Source organism: Phalaenopsis equestris, unplaced genomic scaffold, assembly GCF_001263595.1.
Source record: "Phalaenopsis equestris unplaced genomic scaffold, ASM126359v1 Scaffold000002, whole genome shotgun sequence".
Classification (NCBI taxonomy): domain Eukaryota; kingdom Viridiplantae; phylum Streptophyta; class Magnoliopsida; order Asparagales; family Orchidaceae; genus Phalaenopsis; species Phalaenopsis equestris.
Genome location: NW_018164444.1, coordinates 72033202 through 72059995, shown reverse-complemented (window position 1 = coordinate 72059995; position 26794 = coordinate 72033202). Strand labels below are relative to the sequence as shown.

Genomic DNA, 26794 nt, shown 5'->3' with positions numbered 1-26794 from the left:
GAAAGAGTGCTGATTGTTCTAATCAAATCTAATGGGAGCCCTAGTGCAATGATCTTAAAGTTTTGATCATCAATTCCATTGATTGTGCTCTTCAATTTCTGGTCAAAAGGATCTCCCCTTCCAACAATTTTGATTGATTACATGCCAATCATTGGCACAATCTGGCAATGATTTGTGATGATAGCCCCAAGTCTTATATTAGATTATTTCTAGTCCCTAATTGAACAAACCACTTGATCACAAAATCTGGTGCACAAATGTAAAATGTAAAACAAGAAGTATGACAAAGTTGCACATGTATGTCAACTTTACATAATGACAAGATGTGAAGCCTATGATAACAGCCACAATATTTTATATTTTTATGGTACATGTCACCTAAGAATACATAAAATACGAAAATGTACACACTTGCACGTCCATGACACCATTTGATGTGTGTACTCACACATCTATTGTATATTGTGATGCACACCGTGTCACCATCAAAATAATTTTAAACAGGCCCGCATACAAATAATTGTTGTAATTTTGTAATCATTGATGTGGCACTTTATTATGTGAGCATACAAACATTCATGACACGTATAATGTGCAACTATTTTGTCATATTACAATGATATAGCTATACTGTTATAGATCATAAGAAGTGTTTAGGAAAGTATTTTTACCTAAAACGATACAATTTTCAAAATTTCTTAGTCATCAAACCATTTACGCTATAAACTTTAAAATCAATGATGTGCATATGATCCCAAAATAAAGTATAAATCCATTGAAGACTAAAGGCTGGATAAAGCACGCTTATGTAGGCTGTGTGCCCTAAGACTAAATGACAAGCTAGTCAGCATAGAATGGCTCATTACATTGCATAAACTGTCATGACAACACATAGTTTTTTATGACTAAATAAATTTGCTGCATCTACACACCCATTTATGCATGTCAGACCGTCTTACATATAAAGTGAGATCCTAAGTCTTAATTCCTCAATGTAAGTATCCGCATCTTAAATATCAAGCACACTTAAATGTCATTATTTTTAAACTCAACATTAAGCTGGTCTGATGGCATTCTTCTTTAGGAGATGTAAAACCGATCATAGGACCCTCCTTCCTAAGTGTTAGGTTGTAAGTACAATTACAGATCTATTCCACTGGATCACCCACCTAACTTTTATATTATCATTCCTTGAATCACCCATCTTTGCTATCATCTTTTCTACATAAAGCAAAAAAAGCATTCCTTAATAGAGAGCATATTGAAGCTTCCAAGCCAAGGATGCAATTAATCTCGACTAGAACCCAAAATTAAAAAAAAAACAAACCTTCGTCGATTGCATACTAATTAGGAGAAAACTTTGGGGCATATGTCCAATCTGCCTTCCAAAAGTGATACCGGAGTTAACCTAAGCCACAAACAAACGATACAATTTTCTTGCTAAATTCAAAGAAAATATAGCGATGACTCTCGAACAACATCAACATACAAACTATCAAAAGACAATGACGACTCCTCCAACAAGAAAAAACAACACGAAATAAAAAATAAAACAGTAGAAAACACATAAACGGCTCTCTCAAGAGGAAGGCAATAGGTCCGGTGGGAAAGGACGGGGGTGTGGTAGTGTTGGACGAAATCTCAATGGCATAGGGTTGTTGATAGGGTGCAGGGGATAGTGGGTAGTGACAGGAAGATGACGGCGGTCTGGACAGTGACCGGAAGACGACCAACGGCGGTTTGGACAGCAAACTGAGAGTGGACAACGCCTAGAAGATGGCGATGGTGGTCTGGATAGCAACTTGGAGGGTGGACAGCGCCCAGAAGATGACGACGACGGTCTTCGGTGGGGAGTTGAAGGATAAATATCTTGGTGGGGAGTTGAAAGGATAAATATCTCGGTGGGGAGTTGAAAGGATAAATATCTCGGTGGGGTCAAGCTACAGCCAGAGCATCACCCGGATTCTTGGATACAGCACCACCTTGGACGAGTTACAGATAGAGCACTTCCCGTCGGATACAGCCCTCGAAAAAAGAATGTTTCAAAAGCAACAAATTGAAATCTGGAATAATAAAAGACCAAAATCCTAACACAACCAACAACATATTTATAATAGGGATTAGTAAATAGAATACGTAAGGATCATAATAAGAAATAGAAAAGGAAGGGCATAGAATAGGCAAGGAGTGAAATAGGAAAACATTGAAAAGGAAAGGGAATAGAAGGGAAGCGAAAAAGAAAAGGGGTAGAGCTGGACCGCGATACTGTAGCAGCTACATTACCGCGACTCGGTAAGCTCCCGTATCAAAAAGATATCGTAGCTACTTTGCATAGACAAACATATACATCTCATCAAACATAAAAATTTCTCACAACTTTGTTTGGGATGTTTATCTCTTCATATCTGCTTTATTTCTTTTTCTTATCAATGGTTTAAACTTTTTGACTTATCGTAACTTCGAGTGTAGTTTGAGTTTTCATTCATGTTGGATTATAATCAAAAGTCAATGAATTTAGATATCTAGCCTTAAGTAATTATCAACTACATATTCAGATGATTGAAAGTTGGAGATTTGGTCGAATGTATTTCAAAATGTAACATGGTATAGTTGTATCGATTGAAATACTTAATGGAATCCAAAATTTTTTAGATCATTTTTTAAAAAATAATCAATAAACAACAATAACAACAAACATTTATCCCACTAAATGAGGTCGGCTAAATGAATCCTTTTTCTCCATTGCGTCCTACTGAATATCATATTTTCATTTAATTTGAATAGATTAAGATCGATTTTTATACAATACATCTAAGTCTTTTTAGGTCTACCTCTGCCTTTCTTAACATAAGTTTAATCTAAAACATCGACTTTACTAACATGATCATCAGATGGTTGATGTTTAATGTGACCAAACTACCTAAGACGGCTCTCTAATTTTATCAGCCACTGAAGCCACACCAACCCTATCACGAATATATTCATTTCGCATTTTCTCTCTAAGCGTCAAGCCACTTATCCACTTAAGTAATTTCATCTCAGCAACACTTAATTTTGTTTTATGGTTCTCTTTTAAAGGCCAAACATTCTGCGTCATTGAGAATTGCACGTCTCACAACCATCTTATAAAATTTCCTTTTGAAGTCTAAGAAATTCTTTTCTATCATACAATAAGCCTGATGCATTCCTCCACTTCAACCAACCAACTTGAATTCTAATAATAACATCCCCATCTATATGACCATCACGTTAAACAATAGACCTAAGATATCTAAAACGTTCACGTCTTTTAATGATTTGATCACTCATAATTACAACTCTACCATTAGAGCTACTACTACTAAAATTACATTCTATGTATTTAGTTTAGATCTACTCAAATGAACGTCTTTAAACTCTAATGTAGACCTCCATACATTTTTTTTCCTAAACTCCTTCTCTAGTCTTATCCACAAGAAGGATATCATCACCGAAAAGCATACACCAAGGTACATTTTCATTAAGAGCATCCATAACTAAAGAAAAAAGATGGGGACTATAGCAGATCCCTGATATAATCCAAATGAAATAGAAAAATACTTGGTCAATCCTCCTTTTGTTCGGAACTAGTAACAGCTCTAGTATACATATCTTTAATGACTTGAATATAAGTCAAATCAACGCCTTTCTTCTCTAGAACTCTCCAAATGACTTCTCTTGGAACCTTATCGTAAGTTTTCTTTAAATCAATAAAAATCATATGTAGATCCTCCTTACTCTTTATGTACCTTTTCATCAAACCTCTCAATAAATGTATAGCTTCCATAGTGAACTTTGCCCAGCATAAATCTAAACTGACTATGAGAAATCTTTGCATGACGTCTTAACATAAGTTCAATTACCCTCTCCAATAATTTTAAGGAGTGATTACATACAAGGCACCCAAAACATTGCCATTTACAAATCAAGCACCCTATTTTATCCATTTTTCAAATTCTCACTCAAATATCAATAGTCATGATAAAAGCCCAACCCATATTTTTCATTTTTATCAAATTCACAATGATTTGATCATGTTACATGTAAATTCATCGATTTGATAGTTTAAAAAATCACCTAGGTGCTTGATTTGTATATAGCAATGATTCTTGTGCTTTGTATGTAATTATCTCTAATTTTAAAGTATGGCACATCAACTTAAATCCTCTATAATTTGCAAACTCTTGTGCATCCCCTTTATTCTTCCTCGAGAATATTTTTAGTTATTAAAATAATATGAGTTTAGTAAGCTAAGAAATTCCAAATTCTCCTAAATATTTTCACACTTCAATTGAGATACTATCAGGCCCTACTGATTTTTTGCCCTTGGTTCTCTTTAAAGCCTCCTTAACTTCTTTTCACCAATGCAATAGTAAAAATAAAATATTCTATCATTATTAACGATATTAAGACCTCTAAGGTTGATCGTATTTTCAGAAACTTTATTGAAAAATTTATCAGAATAGCTCACCCCCTTTTATTGAATATATTCCTCTAAGAACAACACTTTTTAATGAGTTTGGCTAGTTCAGACATATATTTTTCACCCTGTTTGGTATTTAATATATTGTAAAGATCACTGAAAACATAATATTTAGCGTCACAATATGTTCCTTAGACTCCCTAAGAGCAACCTTATATCTTTCTCAGTTCTGTAAGTTTTAACATTTAAACCAATTTTTACAACACAACTTCTTATATTTTATCTTTTCTTGCACATTATTATTCCACCACCAACTATTTTTATTTATAAATCCTTTTCATTTTGATTCTCCAAGTAGATCTTTTACCATTTGTTTAATAGTGCTAATTACTTTACCCCACATAGAATTAGCTTATTCATGAACATCTTGAATCTTGAAATCTTGAAGTTTACTGATAGAATATTTTTATTTCTCTTTTAGATGCCACTATCTAATTCTCTGACAAAATTTCATTGTATTATTTATCTTACAACTCCTCATCTTAAAATTCAGAATTAATAATTGATTGAGTTGGAAAGATCTTACAATCTTTATATTTTAAAATAATCAACGATAAGCGAATTATATTTGATTTGGAACCAGGGCTGACAATGAAGATGCCTTAATATTTGTTGTCATTATAAGAATCTAACACTATAATTCAATTTGAAGTTGTCTAGAGTAGACCAGGGTTACCCCAAGTAATCTTATTCAGGTTGAGGTGACTATTTTGTGTGGCCCATGGTAGAAAGTCGCAAGAGTATAAGAAAGATCGTAGCAATTAATGCCCATGTTGGAAAGATTCTTGCTAATATTATTACTTATAGGAAGAGGCCAGTAGAGGCATTAGTCTGTCCACTTAAGGATTCAACATTAACAAAACTTTCATATGCTAGTAAGACCCCGCCATAGCGGCTTGTTATTGGTGAAAATTAAGTGATCTTCTCAGCTGGCAGGAACAACTTCGAAGCCTCTTCATCATGATGACCAAAACAAGTAATATCATAATAAGAATGTAAAAGAGGGCTCGATGAAAAAAAAATGAAAAGGTCTCCTCATTGAATAACAACAAATTAGGACAACCGGCAAATGTTGGGGCAGAAAATGTACAAGTTATAGCTAAGACAATATTTGTACCCCCTCAACATCCTAAAGAAGATAAATAAAGCGAAAAGAGTTCAAGACAATCTCGTCTTGGATTTATTAATATTACAATCTATTAAAAAGAGAATTTTGATTAGAAAGGACAATTCGCCCACATTTAAGTCTTAAAATGTTCAAAGGGCAAACAAATCACCCACACGAACATACTTTCAAAATGAAGAAATCCTTCATAGCCTTTCATCACGATAAGAAAAAACAAGAAATAAAAGATAACATGACCAGAAGTGGTAAGAAGACACCATAAATTAAAGTTAACATCACATACAACACTCAATAGGAACTAATAAAGGAAAATTTCCAAAGCTAACCCCAAATTATAAAATAAGGGTGATTACAAAGATAATTGCCAAGAAAATATCTTCATGAAATTGGAGAATTATTCATTAAAATGATTGGAATGCAAGAAAATGTTCAAAGAGCATCTTTTGGTGATTTAGTCGACCTTTCCTCACAAAATAAAACTCTCCAATAAACAAAGCAAGCTATAGAACAGCTATCCGAAACTACAATTAAATTAATTTAATCAGCTATAGAACAGAAAGGAGAAAATGCAACAGAACCAGTAACACGTGTGCAAATATTGGCTAAAGGAGAAAGTTTTCCCTAGGTCATTTTGATTGTTCATAATATTATACGTGCAGAAGTAAAAGCTCGGGATTAAATAGAAGTGTACATCTCAAACTTCTGCTAGGATATGTTAAGTTAGAACTTGAAACTTGAAAGCAATTCAGAATCCTAATTAAAAGAAGCTAGAATTGCACTCCTATGAAGGAAAAAATAATACAAGTTATACACAAATTTGGTCAATTTTAAACTAGATATATCTAAGTTCTAAGACTGTCAAATTCGAGCAAAATACAACTAAAATCAGGTACAATTATTTCATACAAACCACACATTTTAACACTTGAGAGGTAAATCACACCCTCCAAGCAGCAGCCTACAAGTATCATCAGTAATTTATAGATTTGAATTTAATTTCACTGGGCTGAACTTACAATTCATTTAATTCAAAAAAAATTAGTTCAGGACTCCGATTGACCACAATGGTATCAATACCAAAAGTTACATAAAGCACAATATTCTTGCAAATGAAAAATTATTACAGATAAATTAAGTTGCACCTATAAAATATCTCAAATGCACAAAACTCGGCAAAACAAGACGGCCACATTGAGTTTGCTTAAATGACAACAGCTCTCAATTAAATAAGAAATGAGAAACAAGAACTAAAGGCCGATTTACCTGCCCATTATCTGTTGGTCGACCTATTCGATCAGAAACATCCCCCATTGCTCTGCAAATGACAATTGATATGGCAACTTTGCGTTATTACACTTGAAAGTCTTGATTATGCGATTCTTTTAACAATAAGAATTCAAAACATCTAACATAAATAAAATCACATCATTGGAAATGAAGCTTTAAAAACAGAAAGAAAAGTTGTCCAGCTTTAACCATAGAGTTGTTAGGATAGACTTGCTTGGCATGGTTCTACTTTTAATTTTGTCACAACACCACTTCGGATAGCTTCTCATTCATAGGTTACTTCTTAACACGATTATAAATTGCTCTAGCAAGCCCTTTGCACAGGTTGTGATAAATATTTTATCTTTCTTTTGAATTTACTTATGTTCGTTCATTTTCTTATTCTCACTGGACTTCTGTGATTGAACCTTGAACTTGGGGAGGTTTCCTTTTATTATTCACACATAGGGTACATATATATAGGGAAACCAATCCCTCCTTACTTATAAACTTATCAGGCGTATCTAACCAAAATAAGAAAAAGAAATAATTTTGAATAGAGAATAGAAAAGCATAAAATAGGAAGGGAATAAATCAATCAAATGTTTCTAAGATATCCCAACCAAATTCTCCAAGATTTGGAGGTGATGATTGGCCCACATGAGATAGGTAAATATGAAAAGAGTCAAATTCTCTCTCTCTCTCTCTCTCTCTCTCTCTCTCTCTCACACCCCCCCCCCCCCCCCCCTCCCCCCTCTATTATATATATTGTAGAGAGCAAGCTTGATATTGAATTCTAAGGTGTTGAAAGGAAAAGCTTTGGTGAAGACATCAGCAACTTGTTGGTGTGTTGGGATGTAACTTAACTGTATACTTTTCTCATTGATCTTTTCAGAGATGAAGTGTCTATCAAATTCAATATGCTTGGTCCTGCCAAGATGCATAAGATTTTTGACAATATTAATAGTTGTTTGACTGTCACGGAACATGTATATAGACCTACTGGAAGAACATCTTGTATTTGGAAAAAAAACAACTGCAAAGAACCAAGAAAGGGCCTGCAGCACGAAGAAGTTAAGTGACTGCAGCAAGAAGGCAGGTTGTAGAGAGAATTTCGAAGGGTTTGTAATATGGACACTTTCGATTGCAAGGAGAACTACGAAGTGGCCAATAACAAGTAGAATTTTTGTTCCGAGGAAGAGCTACGAAAGGGCTCGCAGGGAGAAATCCGGCTGAGGAGGTTTAGGGTGCCTGCATGGAATAGTTTCTGATGGAGGAGGGTCTTTTATTAGGAAGGAGAAATACGGAGTAGCCAACAACAGGTAAAATTTTTGTAGCAAGGAAGGCTACGAAAGGGCTCGCAGAGAGAAATCCGGCTGAGGAGATTTAGGTTGCCTGCAAGGAATAGTTTATGATGGAGGAGGGCCTGCTGCTAGGAAGATTCCAGTGGAAGAAATTGAACATGGGAGATATTGCAAGAAGAAGTCAGGTGCTCGGAAGAAGAGGAGGTCGAAGGAGTGCCTGCAGATCGGTTGAATGAATTTCAACGAAGGAGGGCTTGCAGCAGGAGGATTATGGATGCAAGGAGACTTTGGACGGCAAAGAAGAATAGAGGAGGGTTTGCATGGAGTTTTGTGGCCTACAAGGAGTATTCTGGCGTTGATGGATGCAAAAAAAAAAAGCTTTGGAGGCCTGCTACGGGAAAAAAAATCCGACGGAGAGCCTGCTGAAAGGCGTGTGGATACAGTAAAAAGGAGATTTCCTAGGATTGAAGGGGTCTCAGTTGATAATTGGTAAGGCAAGAACAGGAAGAAAACCTATGCGACTTCTCCAACATAAGCGGAAGATAGCGGAAGCTCGACAAGGATACGTAACTTGAGAGAATCTAATGGAGAAAGCCTAGATAGAAAGTCTTAATGATGACAGAGAAGGATTGAGGCCTTAAGGAAGTTATGCGAATAAGAGGAAGAATCGCCTGCAGAAACCGAAGGTATGCGGCTGAGAGGCTTCAACTGTTAGCGAGAACCTGATCCTCACCAAAAACATTGCCCACATCAGATTGCAGAGGTCGCGCTGGACAGGAATCTCAATAACAAGGCTTGGCCAGAGCGAGAGGGAAAGGAAGATCTACAACAGAGGTGATTTTGAAGGAACTTGAAGCAGGAGCCTGAACTGGGAAGGGCCTGAAGGCTGCATGGCAGCTGCAGGAAGGATATCAGTGTTGGTTGGCTGTTGGAGAGGCTCTAGCAACCGAAATAAGATCCATGATTTTCTCTCGAGCTTGAAGTCTTCATCTTGTACTTTGTCATCATCTCTAAAAATGTTTAGGGTCACTCCTAGATGACTGTAGTGGTGAGAGTTGAACTTGATGTTTCAAGATAGATTGTTGTTTCAAGACAGACTGTTTTTTATGCTAATGCTAATGCTGCTAGCTGTCGTTGTTGCTTCTGCTTCTACTTGTCACAGCTTTTGCTGCTGCTGGAAGATTCTGTCGGAAGAGGAGGGGCCAGCAGCAAAGAATTTTCAGGTTGGAGAAATTTCAGCAGAAAAGTCAAGCTGAAATTGCAGGGAAGTCTTGCAGAAATTGCATAAGGATCCGACTGGTACTATAGGAATTTATCTGGCATAAAGGATAAGTCTGGCTCTAGGAAATGAAATCCGGCTGCATGAGGAGGAAAGTTCAGAATTCTGCAACATAAGGAGTTCTGGCATCTAGCGTTTGATATATGGCTTTGATATCATGTAGAAATTACTTGGGGAGAAAAAATTAATTCATTAAATTTTCACAAGTAGGGGACATATATATAAGGAAACTAATCCCTCATTTACAAACTTAGTAAATATATCCAACCTAAATTAAGAAAAGAAATGATTCTGAATAAAAAATAAAAAAACATAATAGGAAGAAAATAAATCAATCAAAGGTTTCTTATGATATCCCAATTAAATCCTCCAAGATTTGGAGGCGGTGGCTGACCCACATTAGAGAGGTAAATATGAAAACAAACAAATCTTCTCAGATTTCCACAAAGGGTTTGTACAGTACTAAACTGTGGCGCAATCATTTCAAAATCACAAAGCAATTGATATTGATAGATCCATCCAAGAAAGTTCAGTTCTTTTAACCTGAAAAGACTCTAGACTCTAGCAGTGTAACTGATATGTTCTCCATCCATGAGAAAGATCATTAACTTGACAAATTCAATTGTTCAAATATTGTTCACACAGAAAGCATACTAGATCATAATGTGTTCCTACATTAAAGAAAATACTTGCAAAATTCCTAATAACACTTGTGTTCTAGTAATCAGGTTCCACACAGCCCCAATGACAATTAAAGGCAAACCCGATGTATGAGGTTTCTGCTAAAAGCTATTCGGGAAAGAACCTTTTAACAGCCAAATCTTTAAACTTTAAAGAGCTTATTCTTGAGATTCAAAACCACAACATTATAATCACAATAAGGAATCTAATAGTTGCTAGAACCCTGCCCTCCAAAAAACAATGTAACCAAATTTAAAACATCAAGTTATCCATGCCAATTACACTACATATCACATTTGTATGTTTAACATGCTCGACTTAGACATCAACAATTTTTTTGTATGGTCAACATTTTGATTCATACAATATTGCCAACTCATTAGCAATTTTATAAATTTTCCCTTAAATCTCCATATTATCCTCTTATCACATAATATTCCATAGGAACTTCCCTAATTTAGACATCAAACTTTTACACTAGAAGTTATATCTCCGTTATTCTGTATAAAACCCACAGCATTTTGCTAATTTCCCACTTGACTTAATGGATGCCTAAGCACTTAGAAATACATTATTTGGAAAAAAATAAGCCATGTCGCTCACTTTAAATAAATCTTTGCAAGCATTCTCAACAAACACAAAAGTATATAGACTCAATATTGATCAATGATAAAATAATCTTAGCATCATCAAAGAATTATTATATGTTATTCAAGCCCCAACTCGACCACCAAATTTTTAAATAAATCACAGCTTCATAAAGCATGGAATAAAGATGAAAAATTGAATGTAGGAGGAACATTCTTAGAGGAAAAACTCTCTAATCCTCTCATTTAAACTAATTCAAGCAAATAAGAAATATATCAACTCAAACTAACCCTCATACAATTGGAGGGAAATTTAAATCAACATGATAAGAAGAAAAGAAATAAAAATGCAATAATGGATAATTACATAACAATAATTTCTCCCCCTCAAATCTAGCAACAGACACATGGTTTCCTAAACCGCGGGTGGGCACATGTGGTCCACGGTTATATGCATCTCATCCGGGAAGAACATATCAACAATCACACTAAACCATCAAAAGCTTAACTTATATTCATACCTAAATATCTAGGCTAAAATGCAAATAGAAGATAAAAGGCATATTTCATTTAAATGCATTCATCAAAAAGAGAGTTAATGCAAAATCTTGAGAACCAATTGAAGATCTAGCATAATTTAATTATATGTACCATGCATATAGATGTATATGTATGTGTGCAGAAATAACAATTGTTGTTCCAACTAACTAACCTTGTAATGAGCTCGGATGCTTCTCCATCCCATTGAAGCACACAAAATTTGTATCGTTCGGTAGCAATAAAGAGGAGATCCTGAGATTCACCCTGATAAAGGAAGAAACAGAACATAGATGGGTAAATGTAGCATGCAAAGGAAAGAAACACAAAACAATTAAAACTACAAAAGGTTAATGCTAACAAAGGAGCTCACATGAGGTCGGAAGAGTTCTAGAGTTGCAATTCTTCCATATATAGGAACGTCAAGCATAGGCTGCAAAAGGACACATTCTTGAATTGTATTGCCAGATCAAAATACAAACAAAAGTAGCATAGAACAATAAACCAAATAGGATATACAACAGGATATGAACCAAAGCAATAAAGATCACAATTCATTCATGTATAGTGATTGCAATAGCATAGTTGGTAAGAAATTATCATAATTAGCCTTACATTAACTATGTGGGGCAGCTTTATAAATCACTATATATGATGTGCTAAATTTATAAAAATAAATATTTTTTAATAACTTTTATCCATCTAACTAAAACTTTAACCTTCTTCCTTCCAAATCATTGAATAATAGGTGATTTATATTTTTCTTTGTATATATTTAAACCACTTAAAGCCTATTTTACACAGTCTTATATTTAATCGATGCTACTTGTACCATCCATCCAATATAGACATTCCTCAATTTATCCTTTCTAACTTTTGACGTATATCCATCCCATCATTCTCTTTAACACCACACTCAATTTGGCTATCAACTTTTAAATTACAAATCACTCAAATAGATACAATAACCAACTTAAATATGATATTACAAAATTTACTTTTATGTCAACATGATACTATTATCACTTGATATTCCTAAGATACTTCTCTATTTTAAATACCCAAGCTTTTCTATAAGACGTAGCATCATCATATCTCAATTTCAAACTTTGTCTAGCGGTGTTAGATTTAAATATTTTAGATTTATTATACAAATGTATTGAGATATTTTCTTTTTGGGTGGTGAGCCTTAACCTCAGGCCTCAAAATAAAACCATCAAATAAATTATTTAATAGTAGTTTTCATAGAAAAATAAGACAATGGAGAAGACTCTAAAGAATGTTTATTGGTCATTCTTTGTACAAGAGACAGATTATATATACATCTTTTAGAGGCATTAAGAAATAGGAATAAATAAAAAAATGGATAAAAAAATAAGAGGTTAACAATCTAATAGAGAAGCATACATATTCCAATCATACAAGACAATGATCCAAATATCGTGAGTTCTTTGTTTTGATTGGAGAGTGAGGGAGCTCCACCACTCAAAGGGAGAAATAAAGAGAGATCTAACACTCGCCATCAAACTAGATAATAGAAAGTTACCATTCCAAATTTGCCTATAATATTTTCTAATGTTAGGTTGAAGAGCCCTTAAATGAATATTTCGGCTAATTGATTTCCTATAAGCGCATGTAAAATGCAAATCAAGCAAATTTCTAATTTCTCTTTTATGAAGTGTCTATCAATCTCAACATATTTGATACGATAATATTATATTTGATTGTGAGCAGTATTGATAGTCGATTTTTATCACAGCATATTTTCATAAGCACTTTCCAATTAATTTTTAAATCCTCTAATATAATTTTAATTCATAGAAGCTCATAGATCCTTTATCTCTGAAATTTGCGTTAGTACTTGATCTTAAAATCAATAGTTATTTCTTACTTCTCCAAGTTATAAAATTTTCTCCTAAATATATAAAATACCTTGAAGTGGCTCTTCATTTAGCGTAGATGTATTTTTATATCCTTCAATTTATATGATATCATGCTTTTCCATAGAATTTCTTTTCATGAACTTGATTTAAAATATCTGAGAAATCTAAAGTTATTTAAAGGTGTGACTCTTTGAGTTTTTTGCGTGAATTGACTAACCAACTTACTCAAATTCAATGTCAAACGAGTTTTAAGGTAAATAGACTAGTTTTCCTACAAACTTTAGCATTATCATGTATCCACATAAGTATCATTTTTATCAAGGTTTAATTTCTCTACTAATTCAATTGAAGCTTCACACAGCTTTCACTATGTCATACTGATTATTTCTAATAAGTTTAGAACATAATTATATTGAGAGATTAATTTCCTAGATTCCACTACTTTTATTCCTAATAAGTATTTGAGTTTTTCTAAATCTTTTATTTTAAATAATTCAACAAGCTTTTTCCTGAGAGCTTATTTCTCATTATTATCATCCTCATAACAATCATATAGTCAACGTATATAATAAAGATTGAGATTTTATTATCATAAGATTACTATGAAAAGAGTATGAACTCCTTGACAAAGTCCTCCCAATATTATCAAAATAAACTAGCTATGACTTAAGACTCCAAATTCTAAGTCAATTTCACTCCCATCATTTATAGGGTCTTCATTAGAGCAATCATCATAGTTGATTACTTTCTCACCTCCCTCAACCTCAACGTTCTCCCAATATTCTTCATCAATTTCAATTGAAAATCAATAAATACAATAAAAAAATTATTTAACATAATGACAGCATTAAACTTTTATAATTTAGTCAATAAAGTTTTATTGATTATTTTTTTCACTTTCTACGTCCTAGTTTATAATATTTAGTAGAGCAAAAATATGTGTGTGTTTTAAATACAAAGGCAAAATAAGCCATTTGTGCTTTTAAAGTACTATTTTTCCTTCAACCCAACTAATCAAAAAAAGTAAATAGAGGTACATGCCAATATTATAGCACCACAAAATGTGTCCCGCAAGTTTGAGATGTATGCCTTTTCCCCCTTCCATTAGATTGAATCCTTGAGGAGCTTTGCATGTGCCTCTTTGAGGCTCACCTCCAGGCAAAATTTTACAAATGGCAAATAAATATTACTTCATGTTAGAATACTAATGATGATAATTATATCTATCATACCAATAAAAACCACATCATATGCACTTTGTTGTACTAATTTTAAGTTATTCTATTCTAAATATTATTTCCACTGCTACAACTTTGTCACTTAACTCAGCAGATACCATACTAATTAGAACTAATGTAATTGCAAAAACAAACTACTGTACCTAACTTTGAATATCGTATAAAACCATCTCAAAGATAAATATAAAAAGAAAATAAATCAAAGCTAATCCTTAATGTAATCTTACAATAATTAAAATCACTTTAGGCACTCCACAACTGATTCTAAGATTAGTTAACTATCATCATAGGTACCTTCAATAACTTCAATGTAATACATTTAACATACTTTTCTCCTTGATGCACAAAAAATTAATCATCATTACACTCCATCAAGTCTTATTAAATTGATAAAAAAACAAAATGAAAATACTTTTGATGCTGTAAAACAAAAATCACATCCAACATGAAACCAAATTTATTCTCCAACGCAGATGTAATTTTTGTAAATCTAGCTTTCCTTGTTCTCTCTTAGAACTTTTTTGTAAGACACATAAGCTTGCAAAAGGAAAGAAAAAGCTGAGAAAGAAAAGAGGTTCAAGGAAAAGAGGACTTAAAATGTGAAGGAAAAAAAACAAAAACAAAAAAAGGAAGAAGCATTATTGACGATGAAATTATGGTTATAATTTTAGTTGGAAGGTGTGATCAATGGCAAACATTAAAACAAATGTCAACAATATAAACAAAGAATCCATATCTGAGCACATAAAGGTCTTGTTAAAACAAATTTAGAGAGAAATGACTTTACATGACCTTGCCGTATATAATTCAATTGTTGTTTAGCAATTCAAATACATTTTCTCTCAAGGGTAAAGCAAGAAAAACCTAAGTAATGCTCCAACACTGCCCTTTAAAGGAAAAGAGAGAACTTCTTGGACTAGAATTTTAAGGAAAATACAACAACCAAAATACTACAAAAACCTTCAAGACTAGGCCTATCCACAAATCCAAGGACTCACTTGACCCAGTAAATCTAACCAAGTTATATGCCAAACTTGGGAGACAAAAATGAACCCCAATCCATAAATTTACATGACGAAACCTAGTACAATTATAGTTGAATGACAGGAAAAGGCAAGTGAATCTCTGTCACCCAGCAAAACTCGAAAATTTAAGAGTTGACCTGATATGGTGAAAGCAAACCTAAGTTAGGACCCTACCTATGACCCGAGTCTAGCTAGGTCAAAGATTCAAAGCTATCAAACAAGATTTTACTTGGACCAACTAAAGGTTATCGCTCACCACGTGCCTCTCTTATGGGTGTTTATCATAAGTGAAGGTTTTGGATAGAAATCAAATACATTTTGTGACCATGCTTCCAATGTGTGGCATCAAATATAAGCCACAACAGTATTTATCAAATATAATAATAGAAGCAAAACTTAGATGTAATATTTAAAGAAATTCAAAATTTCACATGCTTTGTCTTTTTTATTCCTTTTCTAATGCTTATTCATGTTAATTTTTCAAATACTTCAGAGCACAAAAAATGTTTCGAAAGTATGATTTGGCATGTATACAAAAACACATGTCATAATCAGCATTCTCATTTCATATTCATGAGAAAAACATAATGCTGACCAATTTGTAAAGCAATATAATCAAGGTTGAGGGTGAAATTAACCCCGGGCCCTCAAAACTATCAAGATCCCTCTAAAACAAAAATGAGAGCTAAACACTGAATCAAAAGGCACCACATACAATGCTAGCTTCATCATTACGGACACGAACAATAAACATTACTTTGATTTATTTTAGAAGGCAGGAAAGAAATTTCTATTGAGATAGTTGACGCAGTTAACAATAAACTAGCCACTTCTTGGAAGAAGAATATTGAAATAGTACACAATACTAGGACAATAATGTAATTGTTTTTTGAAAGTGATAATATCCTAACTAGAATGAACAAATGTTAAGCATAGTTAAGAAAAAATGGCATAAATCTTTTGCAAGTGTACAGGGAGTACAAAGAATAAACTAAAGAGGTATGAATATACTAATCATAGAGTGGCTATTTGCATACCTGCAGACCATGAGGAGTGAGCAAATGGATCTCAATGCGAGTGCATTTACTGAAGAACCAAAAAAAAGGCATTTAATTATTGATTTAGAAGTATCAAAAGAAACTTTTCTTCATCAACTGACTGTTTGAAATAACAACTAAGCAAATAAAATGCTGAGAACACGAATTAAGGAAAAAAAACCATTAAAGCAATTATTACAAGTCAAATCAGCATGGATTGATAAATATATGCAAGTAAATTAAAAAAAAAACAACAATACAACAATAAGAACATATAATAGGAAAATTACAGTCCAAAACATCACACGCTCGGAAGACGCAACCAAGAAAAATTTTCTGCCACGAACTCTCACTAGGGAAACCATAGATACGAACTTTTAACAAACCATTCTTCAAAATAATAAAAAAACAATAGCATTTACATAAAAAGCAACCGATGCAAAAAAAAAAGACAGCCGGAAGACGAAATGAGGATCAAACGGAATGATTCAAACTGAGTGCTCGAGCAATAAAGAAAACGAAAAACAGTAGAAAAATGATTACGCGATTATTAGGTTGAGTTCCTGGGGACTGGTGAAGTTGCCGACGCAGGAGTGGGAGACGGCTGTGGGCTTGTGAGCCGTAACCACGTAGTTCCAAACGCTCATCGCTACTTGTTTCGCCGGAGTTTCTTCTGATGCCTTTGAAGGCGAGCCCCAATGCGCGAGATGAACCAGAGGTGCTGGTGGAGAGCTGGAGAGGAAACCGGGACGGCCGTAGAGGGAAGCAAGGGCAACCAAAGGAAAGAAATGGTGCCGACTTTTAAATCCTTAACACGAGTTGATCTTATATATAATTAAAAATAGGGCTATAAATAGGGTTGTTAATAAGGCTCTTTATTGGTGAAAAATTAGACATAGCTCTTATTTAATTCGTTCATTAATTAAGGGTCTGTTTGGGGGCAGTTTATAAGTGCAGGCGGCATTTTAAAAATGCTGACAGCGTATTTTATCGTCGTACTGTTTGGTTCGCGCGTTTCATCAGCTTATCTGAAACTGCGTTTGAGTTTTTACACTAAACGCAGGTCACGGGTCGACCCCTGCGGCAAGCCCGCGGGCCGTATTTTAGGATAAGTAGTTTATCCTGAAACGCACATGCTGCCCCAAACAGACCCTAAATCTGTCAGGCGTGAACAATTTTTTTTTTGCGCTCAATATATAAACGAGCTAAGCAAAAATAAAATTTTGTTCATTCGTATTGGGCTCGTTCTGACTCGAAATAATTAATTGGCTACAGTCTACAAAAATTTATAATCAATTAGAATTATTAATTAAAAAATAAAATAAATACATACCAAATTAAATTTAAATAAATATCTTAATTTAAACAATAAGATTTAAATCTCGCTCTTACCTCTAACATTATAAGACTATGTGACTAAGGTTATTAAAATGACTAGATGTTCGCGAACTGCTCGTGTTCCGCTTGTTAACCAAACGAGTCGAACACGAATAGATTTTTAAATGATTTTTTTTAACGAGCTGAACACGAACAAAGCTTCGACTCGCTAAAACTCGGCTAGTTTACACCCTCTAGCTATATCATTAAAGAAAAAATATATTATTTAAAATGAGTAGTTTCATAAAATATCCACTATTTTTATTAACGGTCAAGGAGATTAGTTTTAATAATAAACCTTTTATGCTTTGATTTCTCAAGGAGATTTGCCTTATTATTAGTTGGAAATTTATTTTGCTAAGATAGAATTTTATAATCATTTTAGAAGAATCATATTAATGCTTTGGTAGAAAGATCTCACTCCAATATTATTGAGTCATGTACACACATACAACAAAATTCTCATGTAATCGCATTTCTAAGACCTAAACTTTAATATTTACATTTATACCGCTCAAATTTTCTCATCACATCAAAAATACCATCATTTTAACTTTTAAAAAGTAAAATACATATTTTCATGAGTAGGTAAAGTAGTACGTTTGTGAGAACTGAAGTATAGGTTGTAGATAAGTAATGCATAAGAATTGAAGGGTATGCATGTAAATATTCCTTTTTGAAATTTTTTTAGGCATTAAAAACTTTTAAAAAAAAATTGAGCATTAGTTGTATTATAATTACCACGTTCTAGTAAATTATACATAAAAAGTTGTTTCCCATTATAATTTTTTTTTAAATGTACAATTGGTGTAGTGAGAAAGGATTTCGATTGTTGTATTGTTAAAAGCAAAGTTGTGAGAAAACTGCCCCAAAAAGATCTTTAGATTTTATCCGTAATTTGCGGTTCTTTATAATATTTCAGTTAGTAACATAATTTTTTTAAATTGTTATGTTAATGTAATGTTTAAGTTTTAGATAATTTTCTGTTTACAATACGTGATGAAATATTTATTTGTTTTTATCGGTATACTTTTATATGATAGTTATAATGTTATTTGTAGGATATAGGTCAAAATTAAGGAATTAAGCACTTGGAAGCATCAATTAGGGTTAGGCGGGTTTAAGCACCCCAATGCCCTACATTGTGCTTTGGGGCCTAGTGATGATCCCATTCATGTGGAAAACAGAGAAGTTGACATTCTACCATCAGCTTACGGGCGCCTCAGTGTTATATCTAGTGCTACCTCACCATCCATGCTAGCCCCCTGGCCTTCATGTGCTAATTTGACATTTCAAAGTCATCAAACACAGTGTTGTAGCTAGCGTCACTGTACCCCTCACCAAAATAGGGTACGTTTGGCGGTTTTGTATAATTTTCGACACTAGAGAGTACATATTAACAACATCTCTTTGTAGGATACAGAGAGGAAACATTTGGAAGTCAATTATGTGTGTGTGTGTGTGTGTGTGTGTATGCACGTGCATGTGTGTGTAAGGAGGGTGATTTCACTCCAATATCTGTAACAAAGTGAATCCAAGTGAAATTACATTGTAAAAAGAAAAGTCATGGTGGAGCAAATCAAGATTCAATCGTGGTTGATTGTTCTTGCTTTTGTATAAGCATGTTTTGGCTATTTACAATGAAATTTCTTTTGTGTTCATCTCCAATGTTTATGAACTAGAATATTCTCTTCTTTGGATTGGTTGTGTGAATTAATTATTACTTCCATTTGATTTTCTCTTAAGCAAAAGTGAGCATATTAACGTGTTAACTTTCCATCCTTCATTTACTTTCTGGCTGGCCACTATGATTGTTAAAACAGACTGTAATCTAAGGCTATTGACTATAGACTAGAAGAAAAATTATGTTAACACATATTTTCTTGGTAGAATAGGATTTTTACCAAAATGAGACTACAATCATTATAAGAGAATGTGGATTCTATGTAGCATTTGCAAGTTTAAGGGAACTTAACTATAATATGAGACTCTAATACTACTTATATCTAAGAATAGAGTAAAAAGTACTTATCGTTGACTATCAACTATAATAGGAAAAAGTTTGGTGGAAAAGAATTGATTCTCACATGATCCAAATTCAAGGAAGATATTATATCTAGAGAAAAAGCCCAAAAATAAGTTGTGCAGTTATTTTGGTTCTTTTTAAACTTGGAGTCACCAGCTTGTGTGGTTTTCATCATATAATTATCTTTTTCAAATAATCCCCTTTCTTCGAACATCAAAATGATTCTGTGAAAATAAGGGATAAAAAAGTGAGAAAATATGGCAAAACTTTACAAAACAAAATATAAAAAGAATGTGAAGAATTTATATAGGATTATCTTCGTATGATAGATCAATAGTGTATTTCCAAAAATGAGAACGGATCAAGACGCCTTGAAAAACATATCCATGAATAAATACCCTACTTAAGCAACCCAGATAACAAGAGAACCAATATTTATTATTATTGTTGGGTCAAGAGCAACTCCCAAAGGAACGCATCAATTTGGTTAATTACATCTGCAATGATACCAAAGAATACTCTCGAGTAAAGGAGTCTTGCTTACATTTATGTGATCACTAGTAAATAAGTATAAATAGTCATCTCAAGTAAAAAAAATCCTGATACTTCAAAGTTATAATGGGTCATAAGGGTAGATGGTGAATCACTATATATCAAACGGGTGATGGCCTATCGACAAACATGACCTCCGAAATAGCCTTAATGGTTTGTCAACAAAACTGAATGAGCTTATAGAGGGCATGTCAAAAAACAAAGAAGAAATTTTTGAGCTGGAAGAGATAGCAGGGTCAGGATTCCATGGATCTATAATCTCAAGCTATTAAGACTCTAAGTATACCTTATCATAGAGATAATCTACCCGACCCGACCAAAGATCACTTGTCAGCAACCCATATTTTGCATCACCCAAGAAATCTTGGTAGTCCTAAAATCAAGAGAAAAAAACATCTAATTCTCTATGACTGTACTTGGATGGAATTGGTAGAAATGAGACTTATACCTGCCAAAAAAAATAGAAAGAAAGCCTTTGAAATGAAAGAAAAAAAGAGATATGGTTATAAAGCCGAATCATCCCACAAAGGACTTACACCCTATCAGGCCAGAGGAGCCCCTAACATCATAGTCATTATAGACAATGTCCAAAGCGAAGAAATTTAAGATTGATCGGCCAGATTGGGGAAGTAAGAGTACTCTACCTCAGGATATGCAAAATATGATTTAGTTATATAGAAAAAGTTTTTAATTTGGAGGCCATATTTATATGATTTGAGAGATAATCATGCATGTTGAACCATTTCAAATATGTCACAAAGGTCATGCAAGAAAGTACAACATAAACTAAAGTGCTTATTTAAAACTGGATTCAATTTTAATTCTACATTTTAATTAAAATCAATATTTTATTATTAGGATTCTTGTAGAAAATATTTTCCTCTAATGAGCCTAAGCGTAAATACAGATATCCCAGGCAAATCATAATCACAAGGAAGAGGGAATATCAACACTAAGCATAAAGTAAATATGCCACATGAATAAAAGGATAAATAAATAATTCGGGTGTCATTAGGTTGGCAATATATCCTAGAAAGATAAAAAGAGAGATCAAGCTCCACATACACATGTTTGATCTGAATGCTTATATAACAATATCAACCCGAAATTAAGGTATGAGTCGTTGGTATGCTGCTCCTGGTCCTCACCACATTGTCAAAAATATTAAGCGCCTTAGAACTCATGCTCATACCCTATTTATGATACAAACTCCAACCTCGGGACTTTAAACAAAATAAATATGAAAATAAAAAAAAAACTTGACCTACATAAAAAAAGTTATTATAAGTTATTTTATGCAATTGTATAATGAACCATGCCTAACAGGATGAGAGCTAAGCAGCACCTATAAAAAAGTGTTAGTTTAAATTATAATTCTCCTCCTCATTGGATATAGCTCCCTGCAAGAAGATATCCCCTAATATACTAGCATGCATGTCACACATTCAGTAAAATCAAAAAAAAAAAAAAGTAACACATAAAATGTATGGCTAGGAGCAAACTAATGAATAATAGCTAGGCATATAAAAATCTCAATTATACCCTATCCTATTCTAAACAAGCACCTAGAACAAGGTGACCTAATCACATACACCTACGTGTGTGCTAAAGGTGTGGCTAAGGCTGATGCATGATTTTGATGAGGTCGCCACCCCCAACCCCATCCTAAAGGTCCAAGAGATCTAACACTTATCACTTAAAAGATCATGAATTTAAGCAAAATATATTTCAAAGCTTGACCTTGTTTATGTTTAAATTATGGATGCTTCAATTTTAATAAATGTTCTAAAACATGATGATAGTAATAACATGAAAAATACCTTTTTATTTTTAAAACTAAGACTTCAGTGGCACATGTTAGGTTTCTTGGAATCTTGACATAATCAAACACAAATTGAATGCAATGCAATAATTCACGTTGCTTACTGGGATATGCTCGCAAGTAATGATCAATAAAACTTCGAAAATAATATTGGGTCACACATCTCAAAGGGTTAGATTGTCATCAAGGTGCTGACTCACCTAGTGCTACATGTGAGAATGATGAAAGTGAATGGTGGTCATGCATGATATGACTGCTCAAGCTAGGTGTGAGCAATCATAACTAGCACAAAATGATATCTTAGATGTGAATATTATGTTAGGATGAAGTACTCACATTAAAAGACATATAGAAATATTTGTAATTTGCTTATTAAACATGAAATCAAACAAAGGAAAGAGAAGAACATAATCATTTCAGGGGATATGATTATGTTCACATGCCATTACATATCTATGACAATCCTAAGTGATTCCATAGATGCTATGTGCTATGACTCATGCAAAGTGAAGTCATACACTAGGTGGAGTGACCCGACACACTAAATAGAATCATATGTTAGATGGTATGATCCACAGGTGAAGTCACATGTTATATAAAGTGTTATGATGTGCAAGATGAAGTCATGTGTTATATGAGATGACTCACACTATATGATATGACATGAAATGGTCATAGAGAATTCAGGTGATGCCATCAATGCTAAGTGGTATGACTCTTACTAGATGAAGTGATACCTTAGGTGGGTCGTATGGGCAAACAAACCCATCATGGTATGCAAAGGTCCAACATAAGCACATGGGGACATGTTCTCATGTAAGGATTTCAAGCATAAAAATGCAAGTACACATGCTTTTATGTGCAATGACATGCAAGGAAATACAAATACAAGTGCGCAAGTGAGGCACTAGTATCTAGTAACATATGTTCATTTATGCACAATAAAAGTGCAAGCGCAATATCCAACAAAGGCATATGGACACATATGCTTATGTTGAGGCACTAGCCACGAACATGTAAGAACACACAACATAAAAGAAAGGCATTTTGACATACACTCAATGTGAAATTAGTTGCAAGATGCCAAGAAAAAATTACATATGCATTACAAAAATATTTTGAAATAAAAATTTCACATATGCTTGATATTAATTTATAAGCACGCTATAAAACACGTTTTTAAAAACATTTTAAGTGTTAAAACTAAACAAAACACAAAAAATATTCATAAACATGCTTAGTGCTAAAGTGCAAGCAAAATATAAAACATGCTTTTCATACATGTTTAATGCAAACAAAAGCACACTAAAAAAATGCACTTTTGCATGATCTTTTGAAATCATATATGCTTATAAGAGACACGCACATGCTAGATGAAAAGCAACAAAAACTCAAATGTATTTTTTATGTAATATTTAAATGGCATACATGCACGTGATATGTAAATATGCTTAATCGAACATGAAACCCTAAATCCTACTTGATGGCAAATTAATCCACCTGAAAGACCTCTAATGCGGTTGGGTTGTAATGACGGTGAGGTGTAAAAACACATTATTTCTTATGAAAATAATATGTCCACCTTTATTTGTGTGACTTAAGTGTGAGAAGCTTTTCATGAATTAAAACTCCGTGACGTAGAGAATGAAAAATCAAAGGGCCTTTTACATTTCCTTGGTTCAAAAGTTCCATCATTTCATCAAATGATGGAATCATCCCAACAAATGCAAGATTGCTATAATCTGAAATATATAGGTCAAGGTAAATGGTTTTTGGAAAAATTAGTCTAGGATCTTAAGTAAAAATAATATAAAACAATATGAACCTAAAGGACTTTCTCTAAAATCAATTTAATATGATAACTCTAACATCATCTTAGAAGGATTTTTCTAAGAAAAAGGAAGAACACTAGGAATAATAACTTACCACAGTGATTTTTTTTGTAGTGTGCTCTTTGCTTGTCTGAACTCCTAATTATGCAAAGATGTAGAATTCCCTCCAAGGAAACTCCATGAACTCTCACCTTAAGGAATATGAAGTGGAAGAAGAAGAAGATGATGAGGAGAGAGAGAGTTGAGAAATATGAGAGAAAAGAGGAAGAAAAAGAATAAAATCAAGAAGAGAAGGGAGAAAATGAAGGAAAAACTTTTTCCTCTCCTTTTTATCTAAAAAAACTCTCCAAGGATCTCCACCCACAATGTCTACAATCATCCCTTTTTTTTAAAATCCCCCCCTAAAGTTAAAATGGCCATAAAACTAAAGAAGAAAGGAGTCAAAATGCTTTCCAATGCTCAACCCTCTTTTTTCATGTATAGAAATTTGGACTTTAGTCTCCATAAAATTCATGCGATTGACTATTTTTTTAGTTGGGGGATCAAAAGAAATTTCATGGGGGCTAAAAAATTTTGTGGAACCACCCCCCATCTTTCTATAAGAATTTCATAATTAAAAAAAAAATCCAAAATGGCCACAAAACTCGAAATCAAGCAAAATACTGGCTTCAATCTGGCCTGGTAGACCCAATTTTCGTGAAAATGTTTGAGGAAGAGTTTTATGAATACCTGGGAACATGAGAGTTTATTTATGAAAGAAATATATCCTCAAATATTAAAATGGAAATAAAAAAGTTCCATCTCAAAAATCAATGCCGACCGACAGTCACTACTTTTGGGCACGACTACACCAACTTAAACTCGGTATCATGCCTAAAACGCCTGCTGAAGAGTTTTATGGATCATTAGAACCATGGCATGTTATTTATAAATTAAATATGAACCTCAAATATTAAAATGGACATCAAATTGTTCTATATGAAAATTAATGTCAAATGACGGTAACTACTTTTGGGCATGGTTGCACCGACTTAAACCCTGATATCATTCCCAAAACGTCTGTTGAAGGGTTTTATAGATCCCTAGGACCATGGGAGGTTATTTATGAATTAAAAACAATCCTTAAACATTAAAATGAACATAAAATGTTCCATATTAAAAATAAATGCCAACCAACACCCCAGTTTTTGGTGTAGGTGCGTTGGTTCAGACTCTGGTTCTATGCTCTTAAATGGACGCTAGAGAATTTTAATGATATCTTGAACTATAACAAGCTATGTAATAGTGGAATATGGTTCCATTACATTTAAATTGACAGTCAGACCTTGGTTTCGCGCTCTAAACATGCACCAGAGAACTCAGTGAATGCTTTTAGCTATGAGAAGCTATGTATGAAAGAAAAAGATCCCACAACATTCAAGTGGACATCCTATATGTGCGACATCAAAAGTTGATACCAACAATAATTTTTTAAAATCTAGGATTTTTAGAGGACCTTTAATAAACATTCAAACATTTTAAACTAAATTTGGGGTTAATAAACTAGTAATTAGAGAATTTGAGAAATTAACCAGTTCTTGCGAGATCGATAAATCAAACACATAATCCATATACTACTTGATCAACATATATATTTGCATGATATTCCGTGCCTTACAGTATTTTGGGTATCAATAAGTAAAATGAATAATCACTTAAACCTAGTAATGCAAGATTTTTCTAAAAAAGTAGCACAGAATGACCTAGCCCACCATAACATGGGCGGGCTAATTTTTTGGGACATCACCCATAAATTTTATAGCATGATTAAATTCAACTATTGAAAACTATAAAATATTTGATAAGAAAGTCACTTAAGTAACATGTCTTATCATAGCCCAATTATGAGCAATTGTTGTTGGATATAAATTCAAGAATAAATGAGTTACTTAAAAGTCGGGAACAATGAACAAAAAGAAAATTAAATTATCAAGCGATTAAAAGAAAAATTAACAACCCTTGATAAATTAAATGAAAATGGGTGAAAATTATAGGAAAAAAAAACTATACACAACTATAAGGGAAAGCTAACAAAGAAAAGTAACTTTCATTATTAAAATCATATTTCAATAAATATTTCTCGAGTCAATCTACCAATAGTCTTTCATTTATGTTATATTTGGAGCTACTCAATGCACTCTTGAACAAAATATTATAGATGCATGCTAAACTCCAGAACAGTTACAATGATAATAACTTTATTGCTCTGCTAGTCAACTCAACAAGACTTTTGCTAACTAGGTTTGCTCCCACTTTACCCAATCCTAACCAAGCTAACACAAAGTTCTAATTAAGCTATGTGGGCCATATCATGTTCAAACTTCGGTCAATATATTTGAACCAAATAGTCATAATAGCTCTGCTAGACCCTGGAAGACTAACTTGGTCAACAAACATTTATTAAGCTAAGTTTGGTTTTCAGTTTAGGTGAATTTACTCATGAGTATGGGTTTAACCTACTTGGCCATCCTAAGTGCTCTATTGTTGATATAATTTATATAGATGGATGGGCTCTCCCATATATTAGGGCCACCTTAAGTCCTAGAGAATCCTGAGGATTATGACCATAAAATGGTAAGGAAAGAAAAAAACGCCTAAACTTTGGGTGGTACAAATAGTTTTAATGAACTATAAAATGGTTCTACGTCAAAGGGGTCATAATATTGTTATAAATTGAAGTTA

At 33.4% G+C, this 26794-nt stretch overlaps 1 protein-coding gene across 1 annotated transcript in view; it reads right to left on the bottom strand.

The window, feature by feature from the left end:
- Positions 1-17270, bottom strand: part of LOC110039296 (DNA damage-binding protein 1) — an 82495-nt gene extending 65225 nt beyond the window's left edge. Inside the window, exons 1-5 of the mRNA XM_020744308.1 lie at positions 17008-17270; positions 16465-16513; positions 11655-11714; positions 11457-11548; positions 6891-6942 (exon numbers count right to left, since the gene is read on the bottom strand). Of these exons, the coding sequence (XP_020599967.1) occupies positions 6891-6942; positions 11457-11548; positions 11655-11714; positions 16465-16513; positions 17008-17111 (357 nt within the window). The 5' untranslated portion in view covers positions 17112-17270. The remainder of the gene's footprint in view (positions 1-6890; positions 6943-11456; positions 11549-11654; positions 11715-16464; positions 16514-17007) is intronic.
- Positions 17271-26794: the final 9524 nt, after the last annotated feature.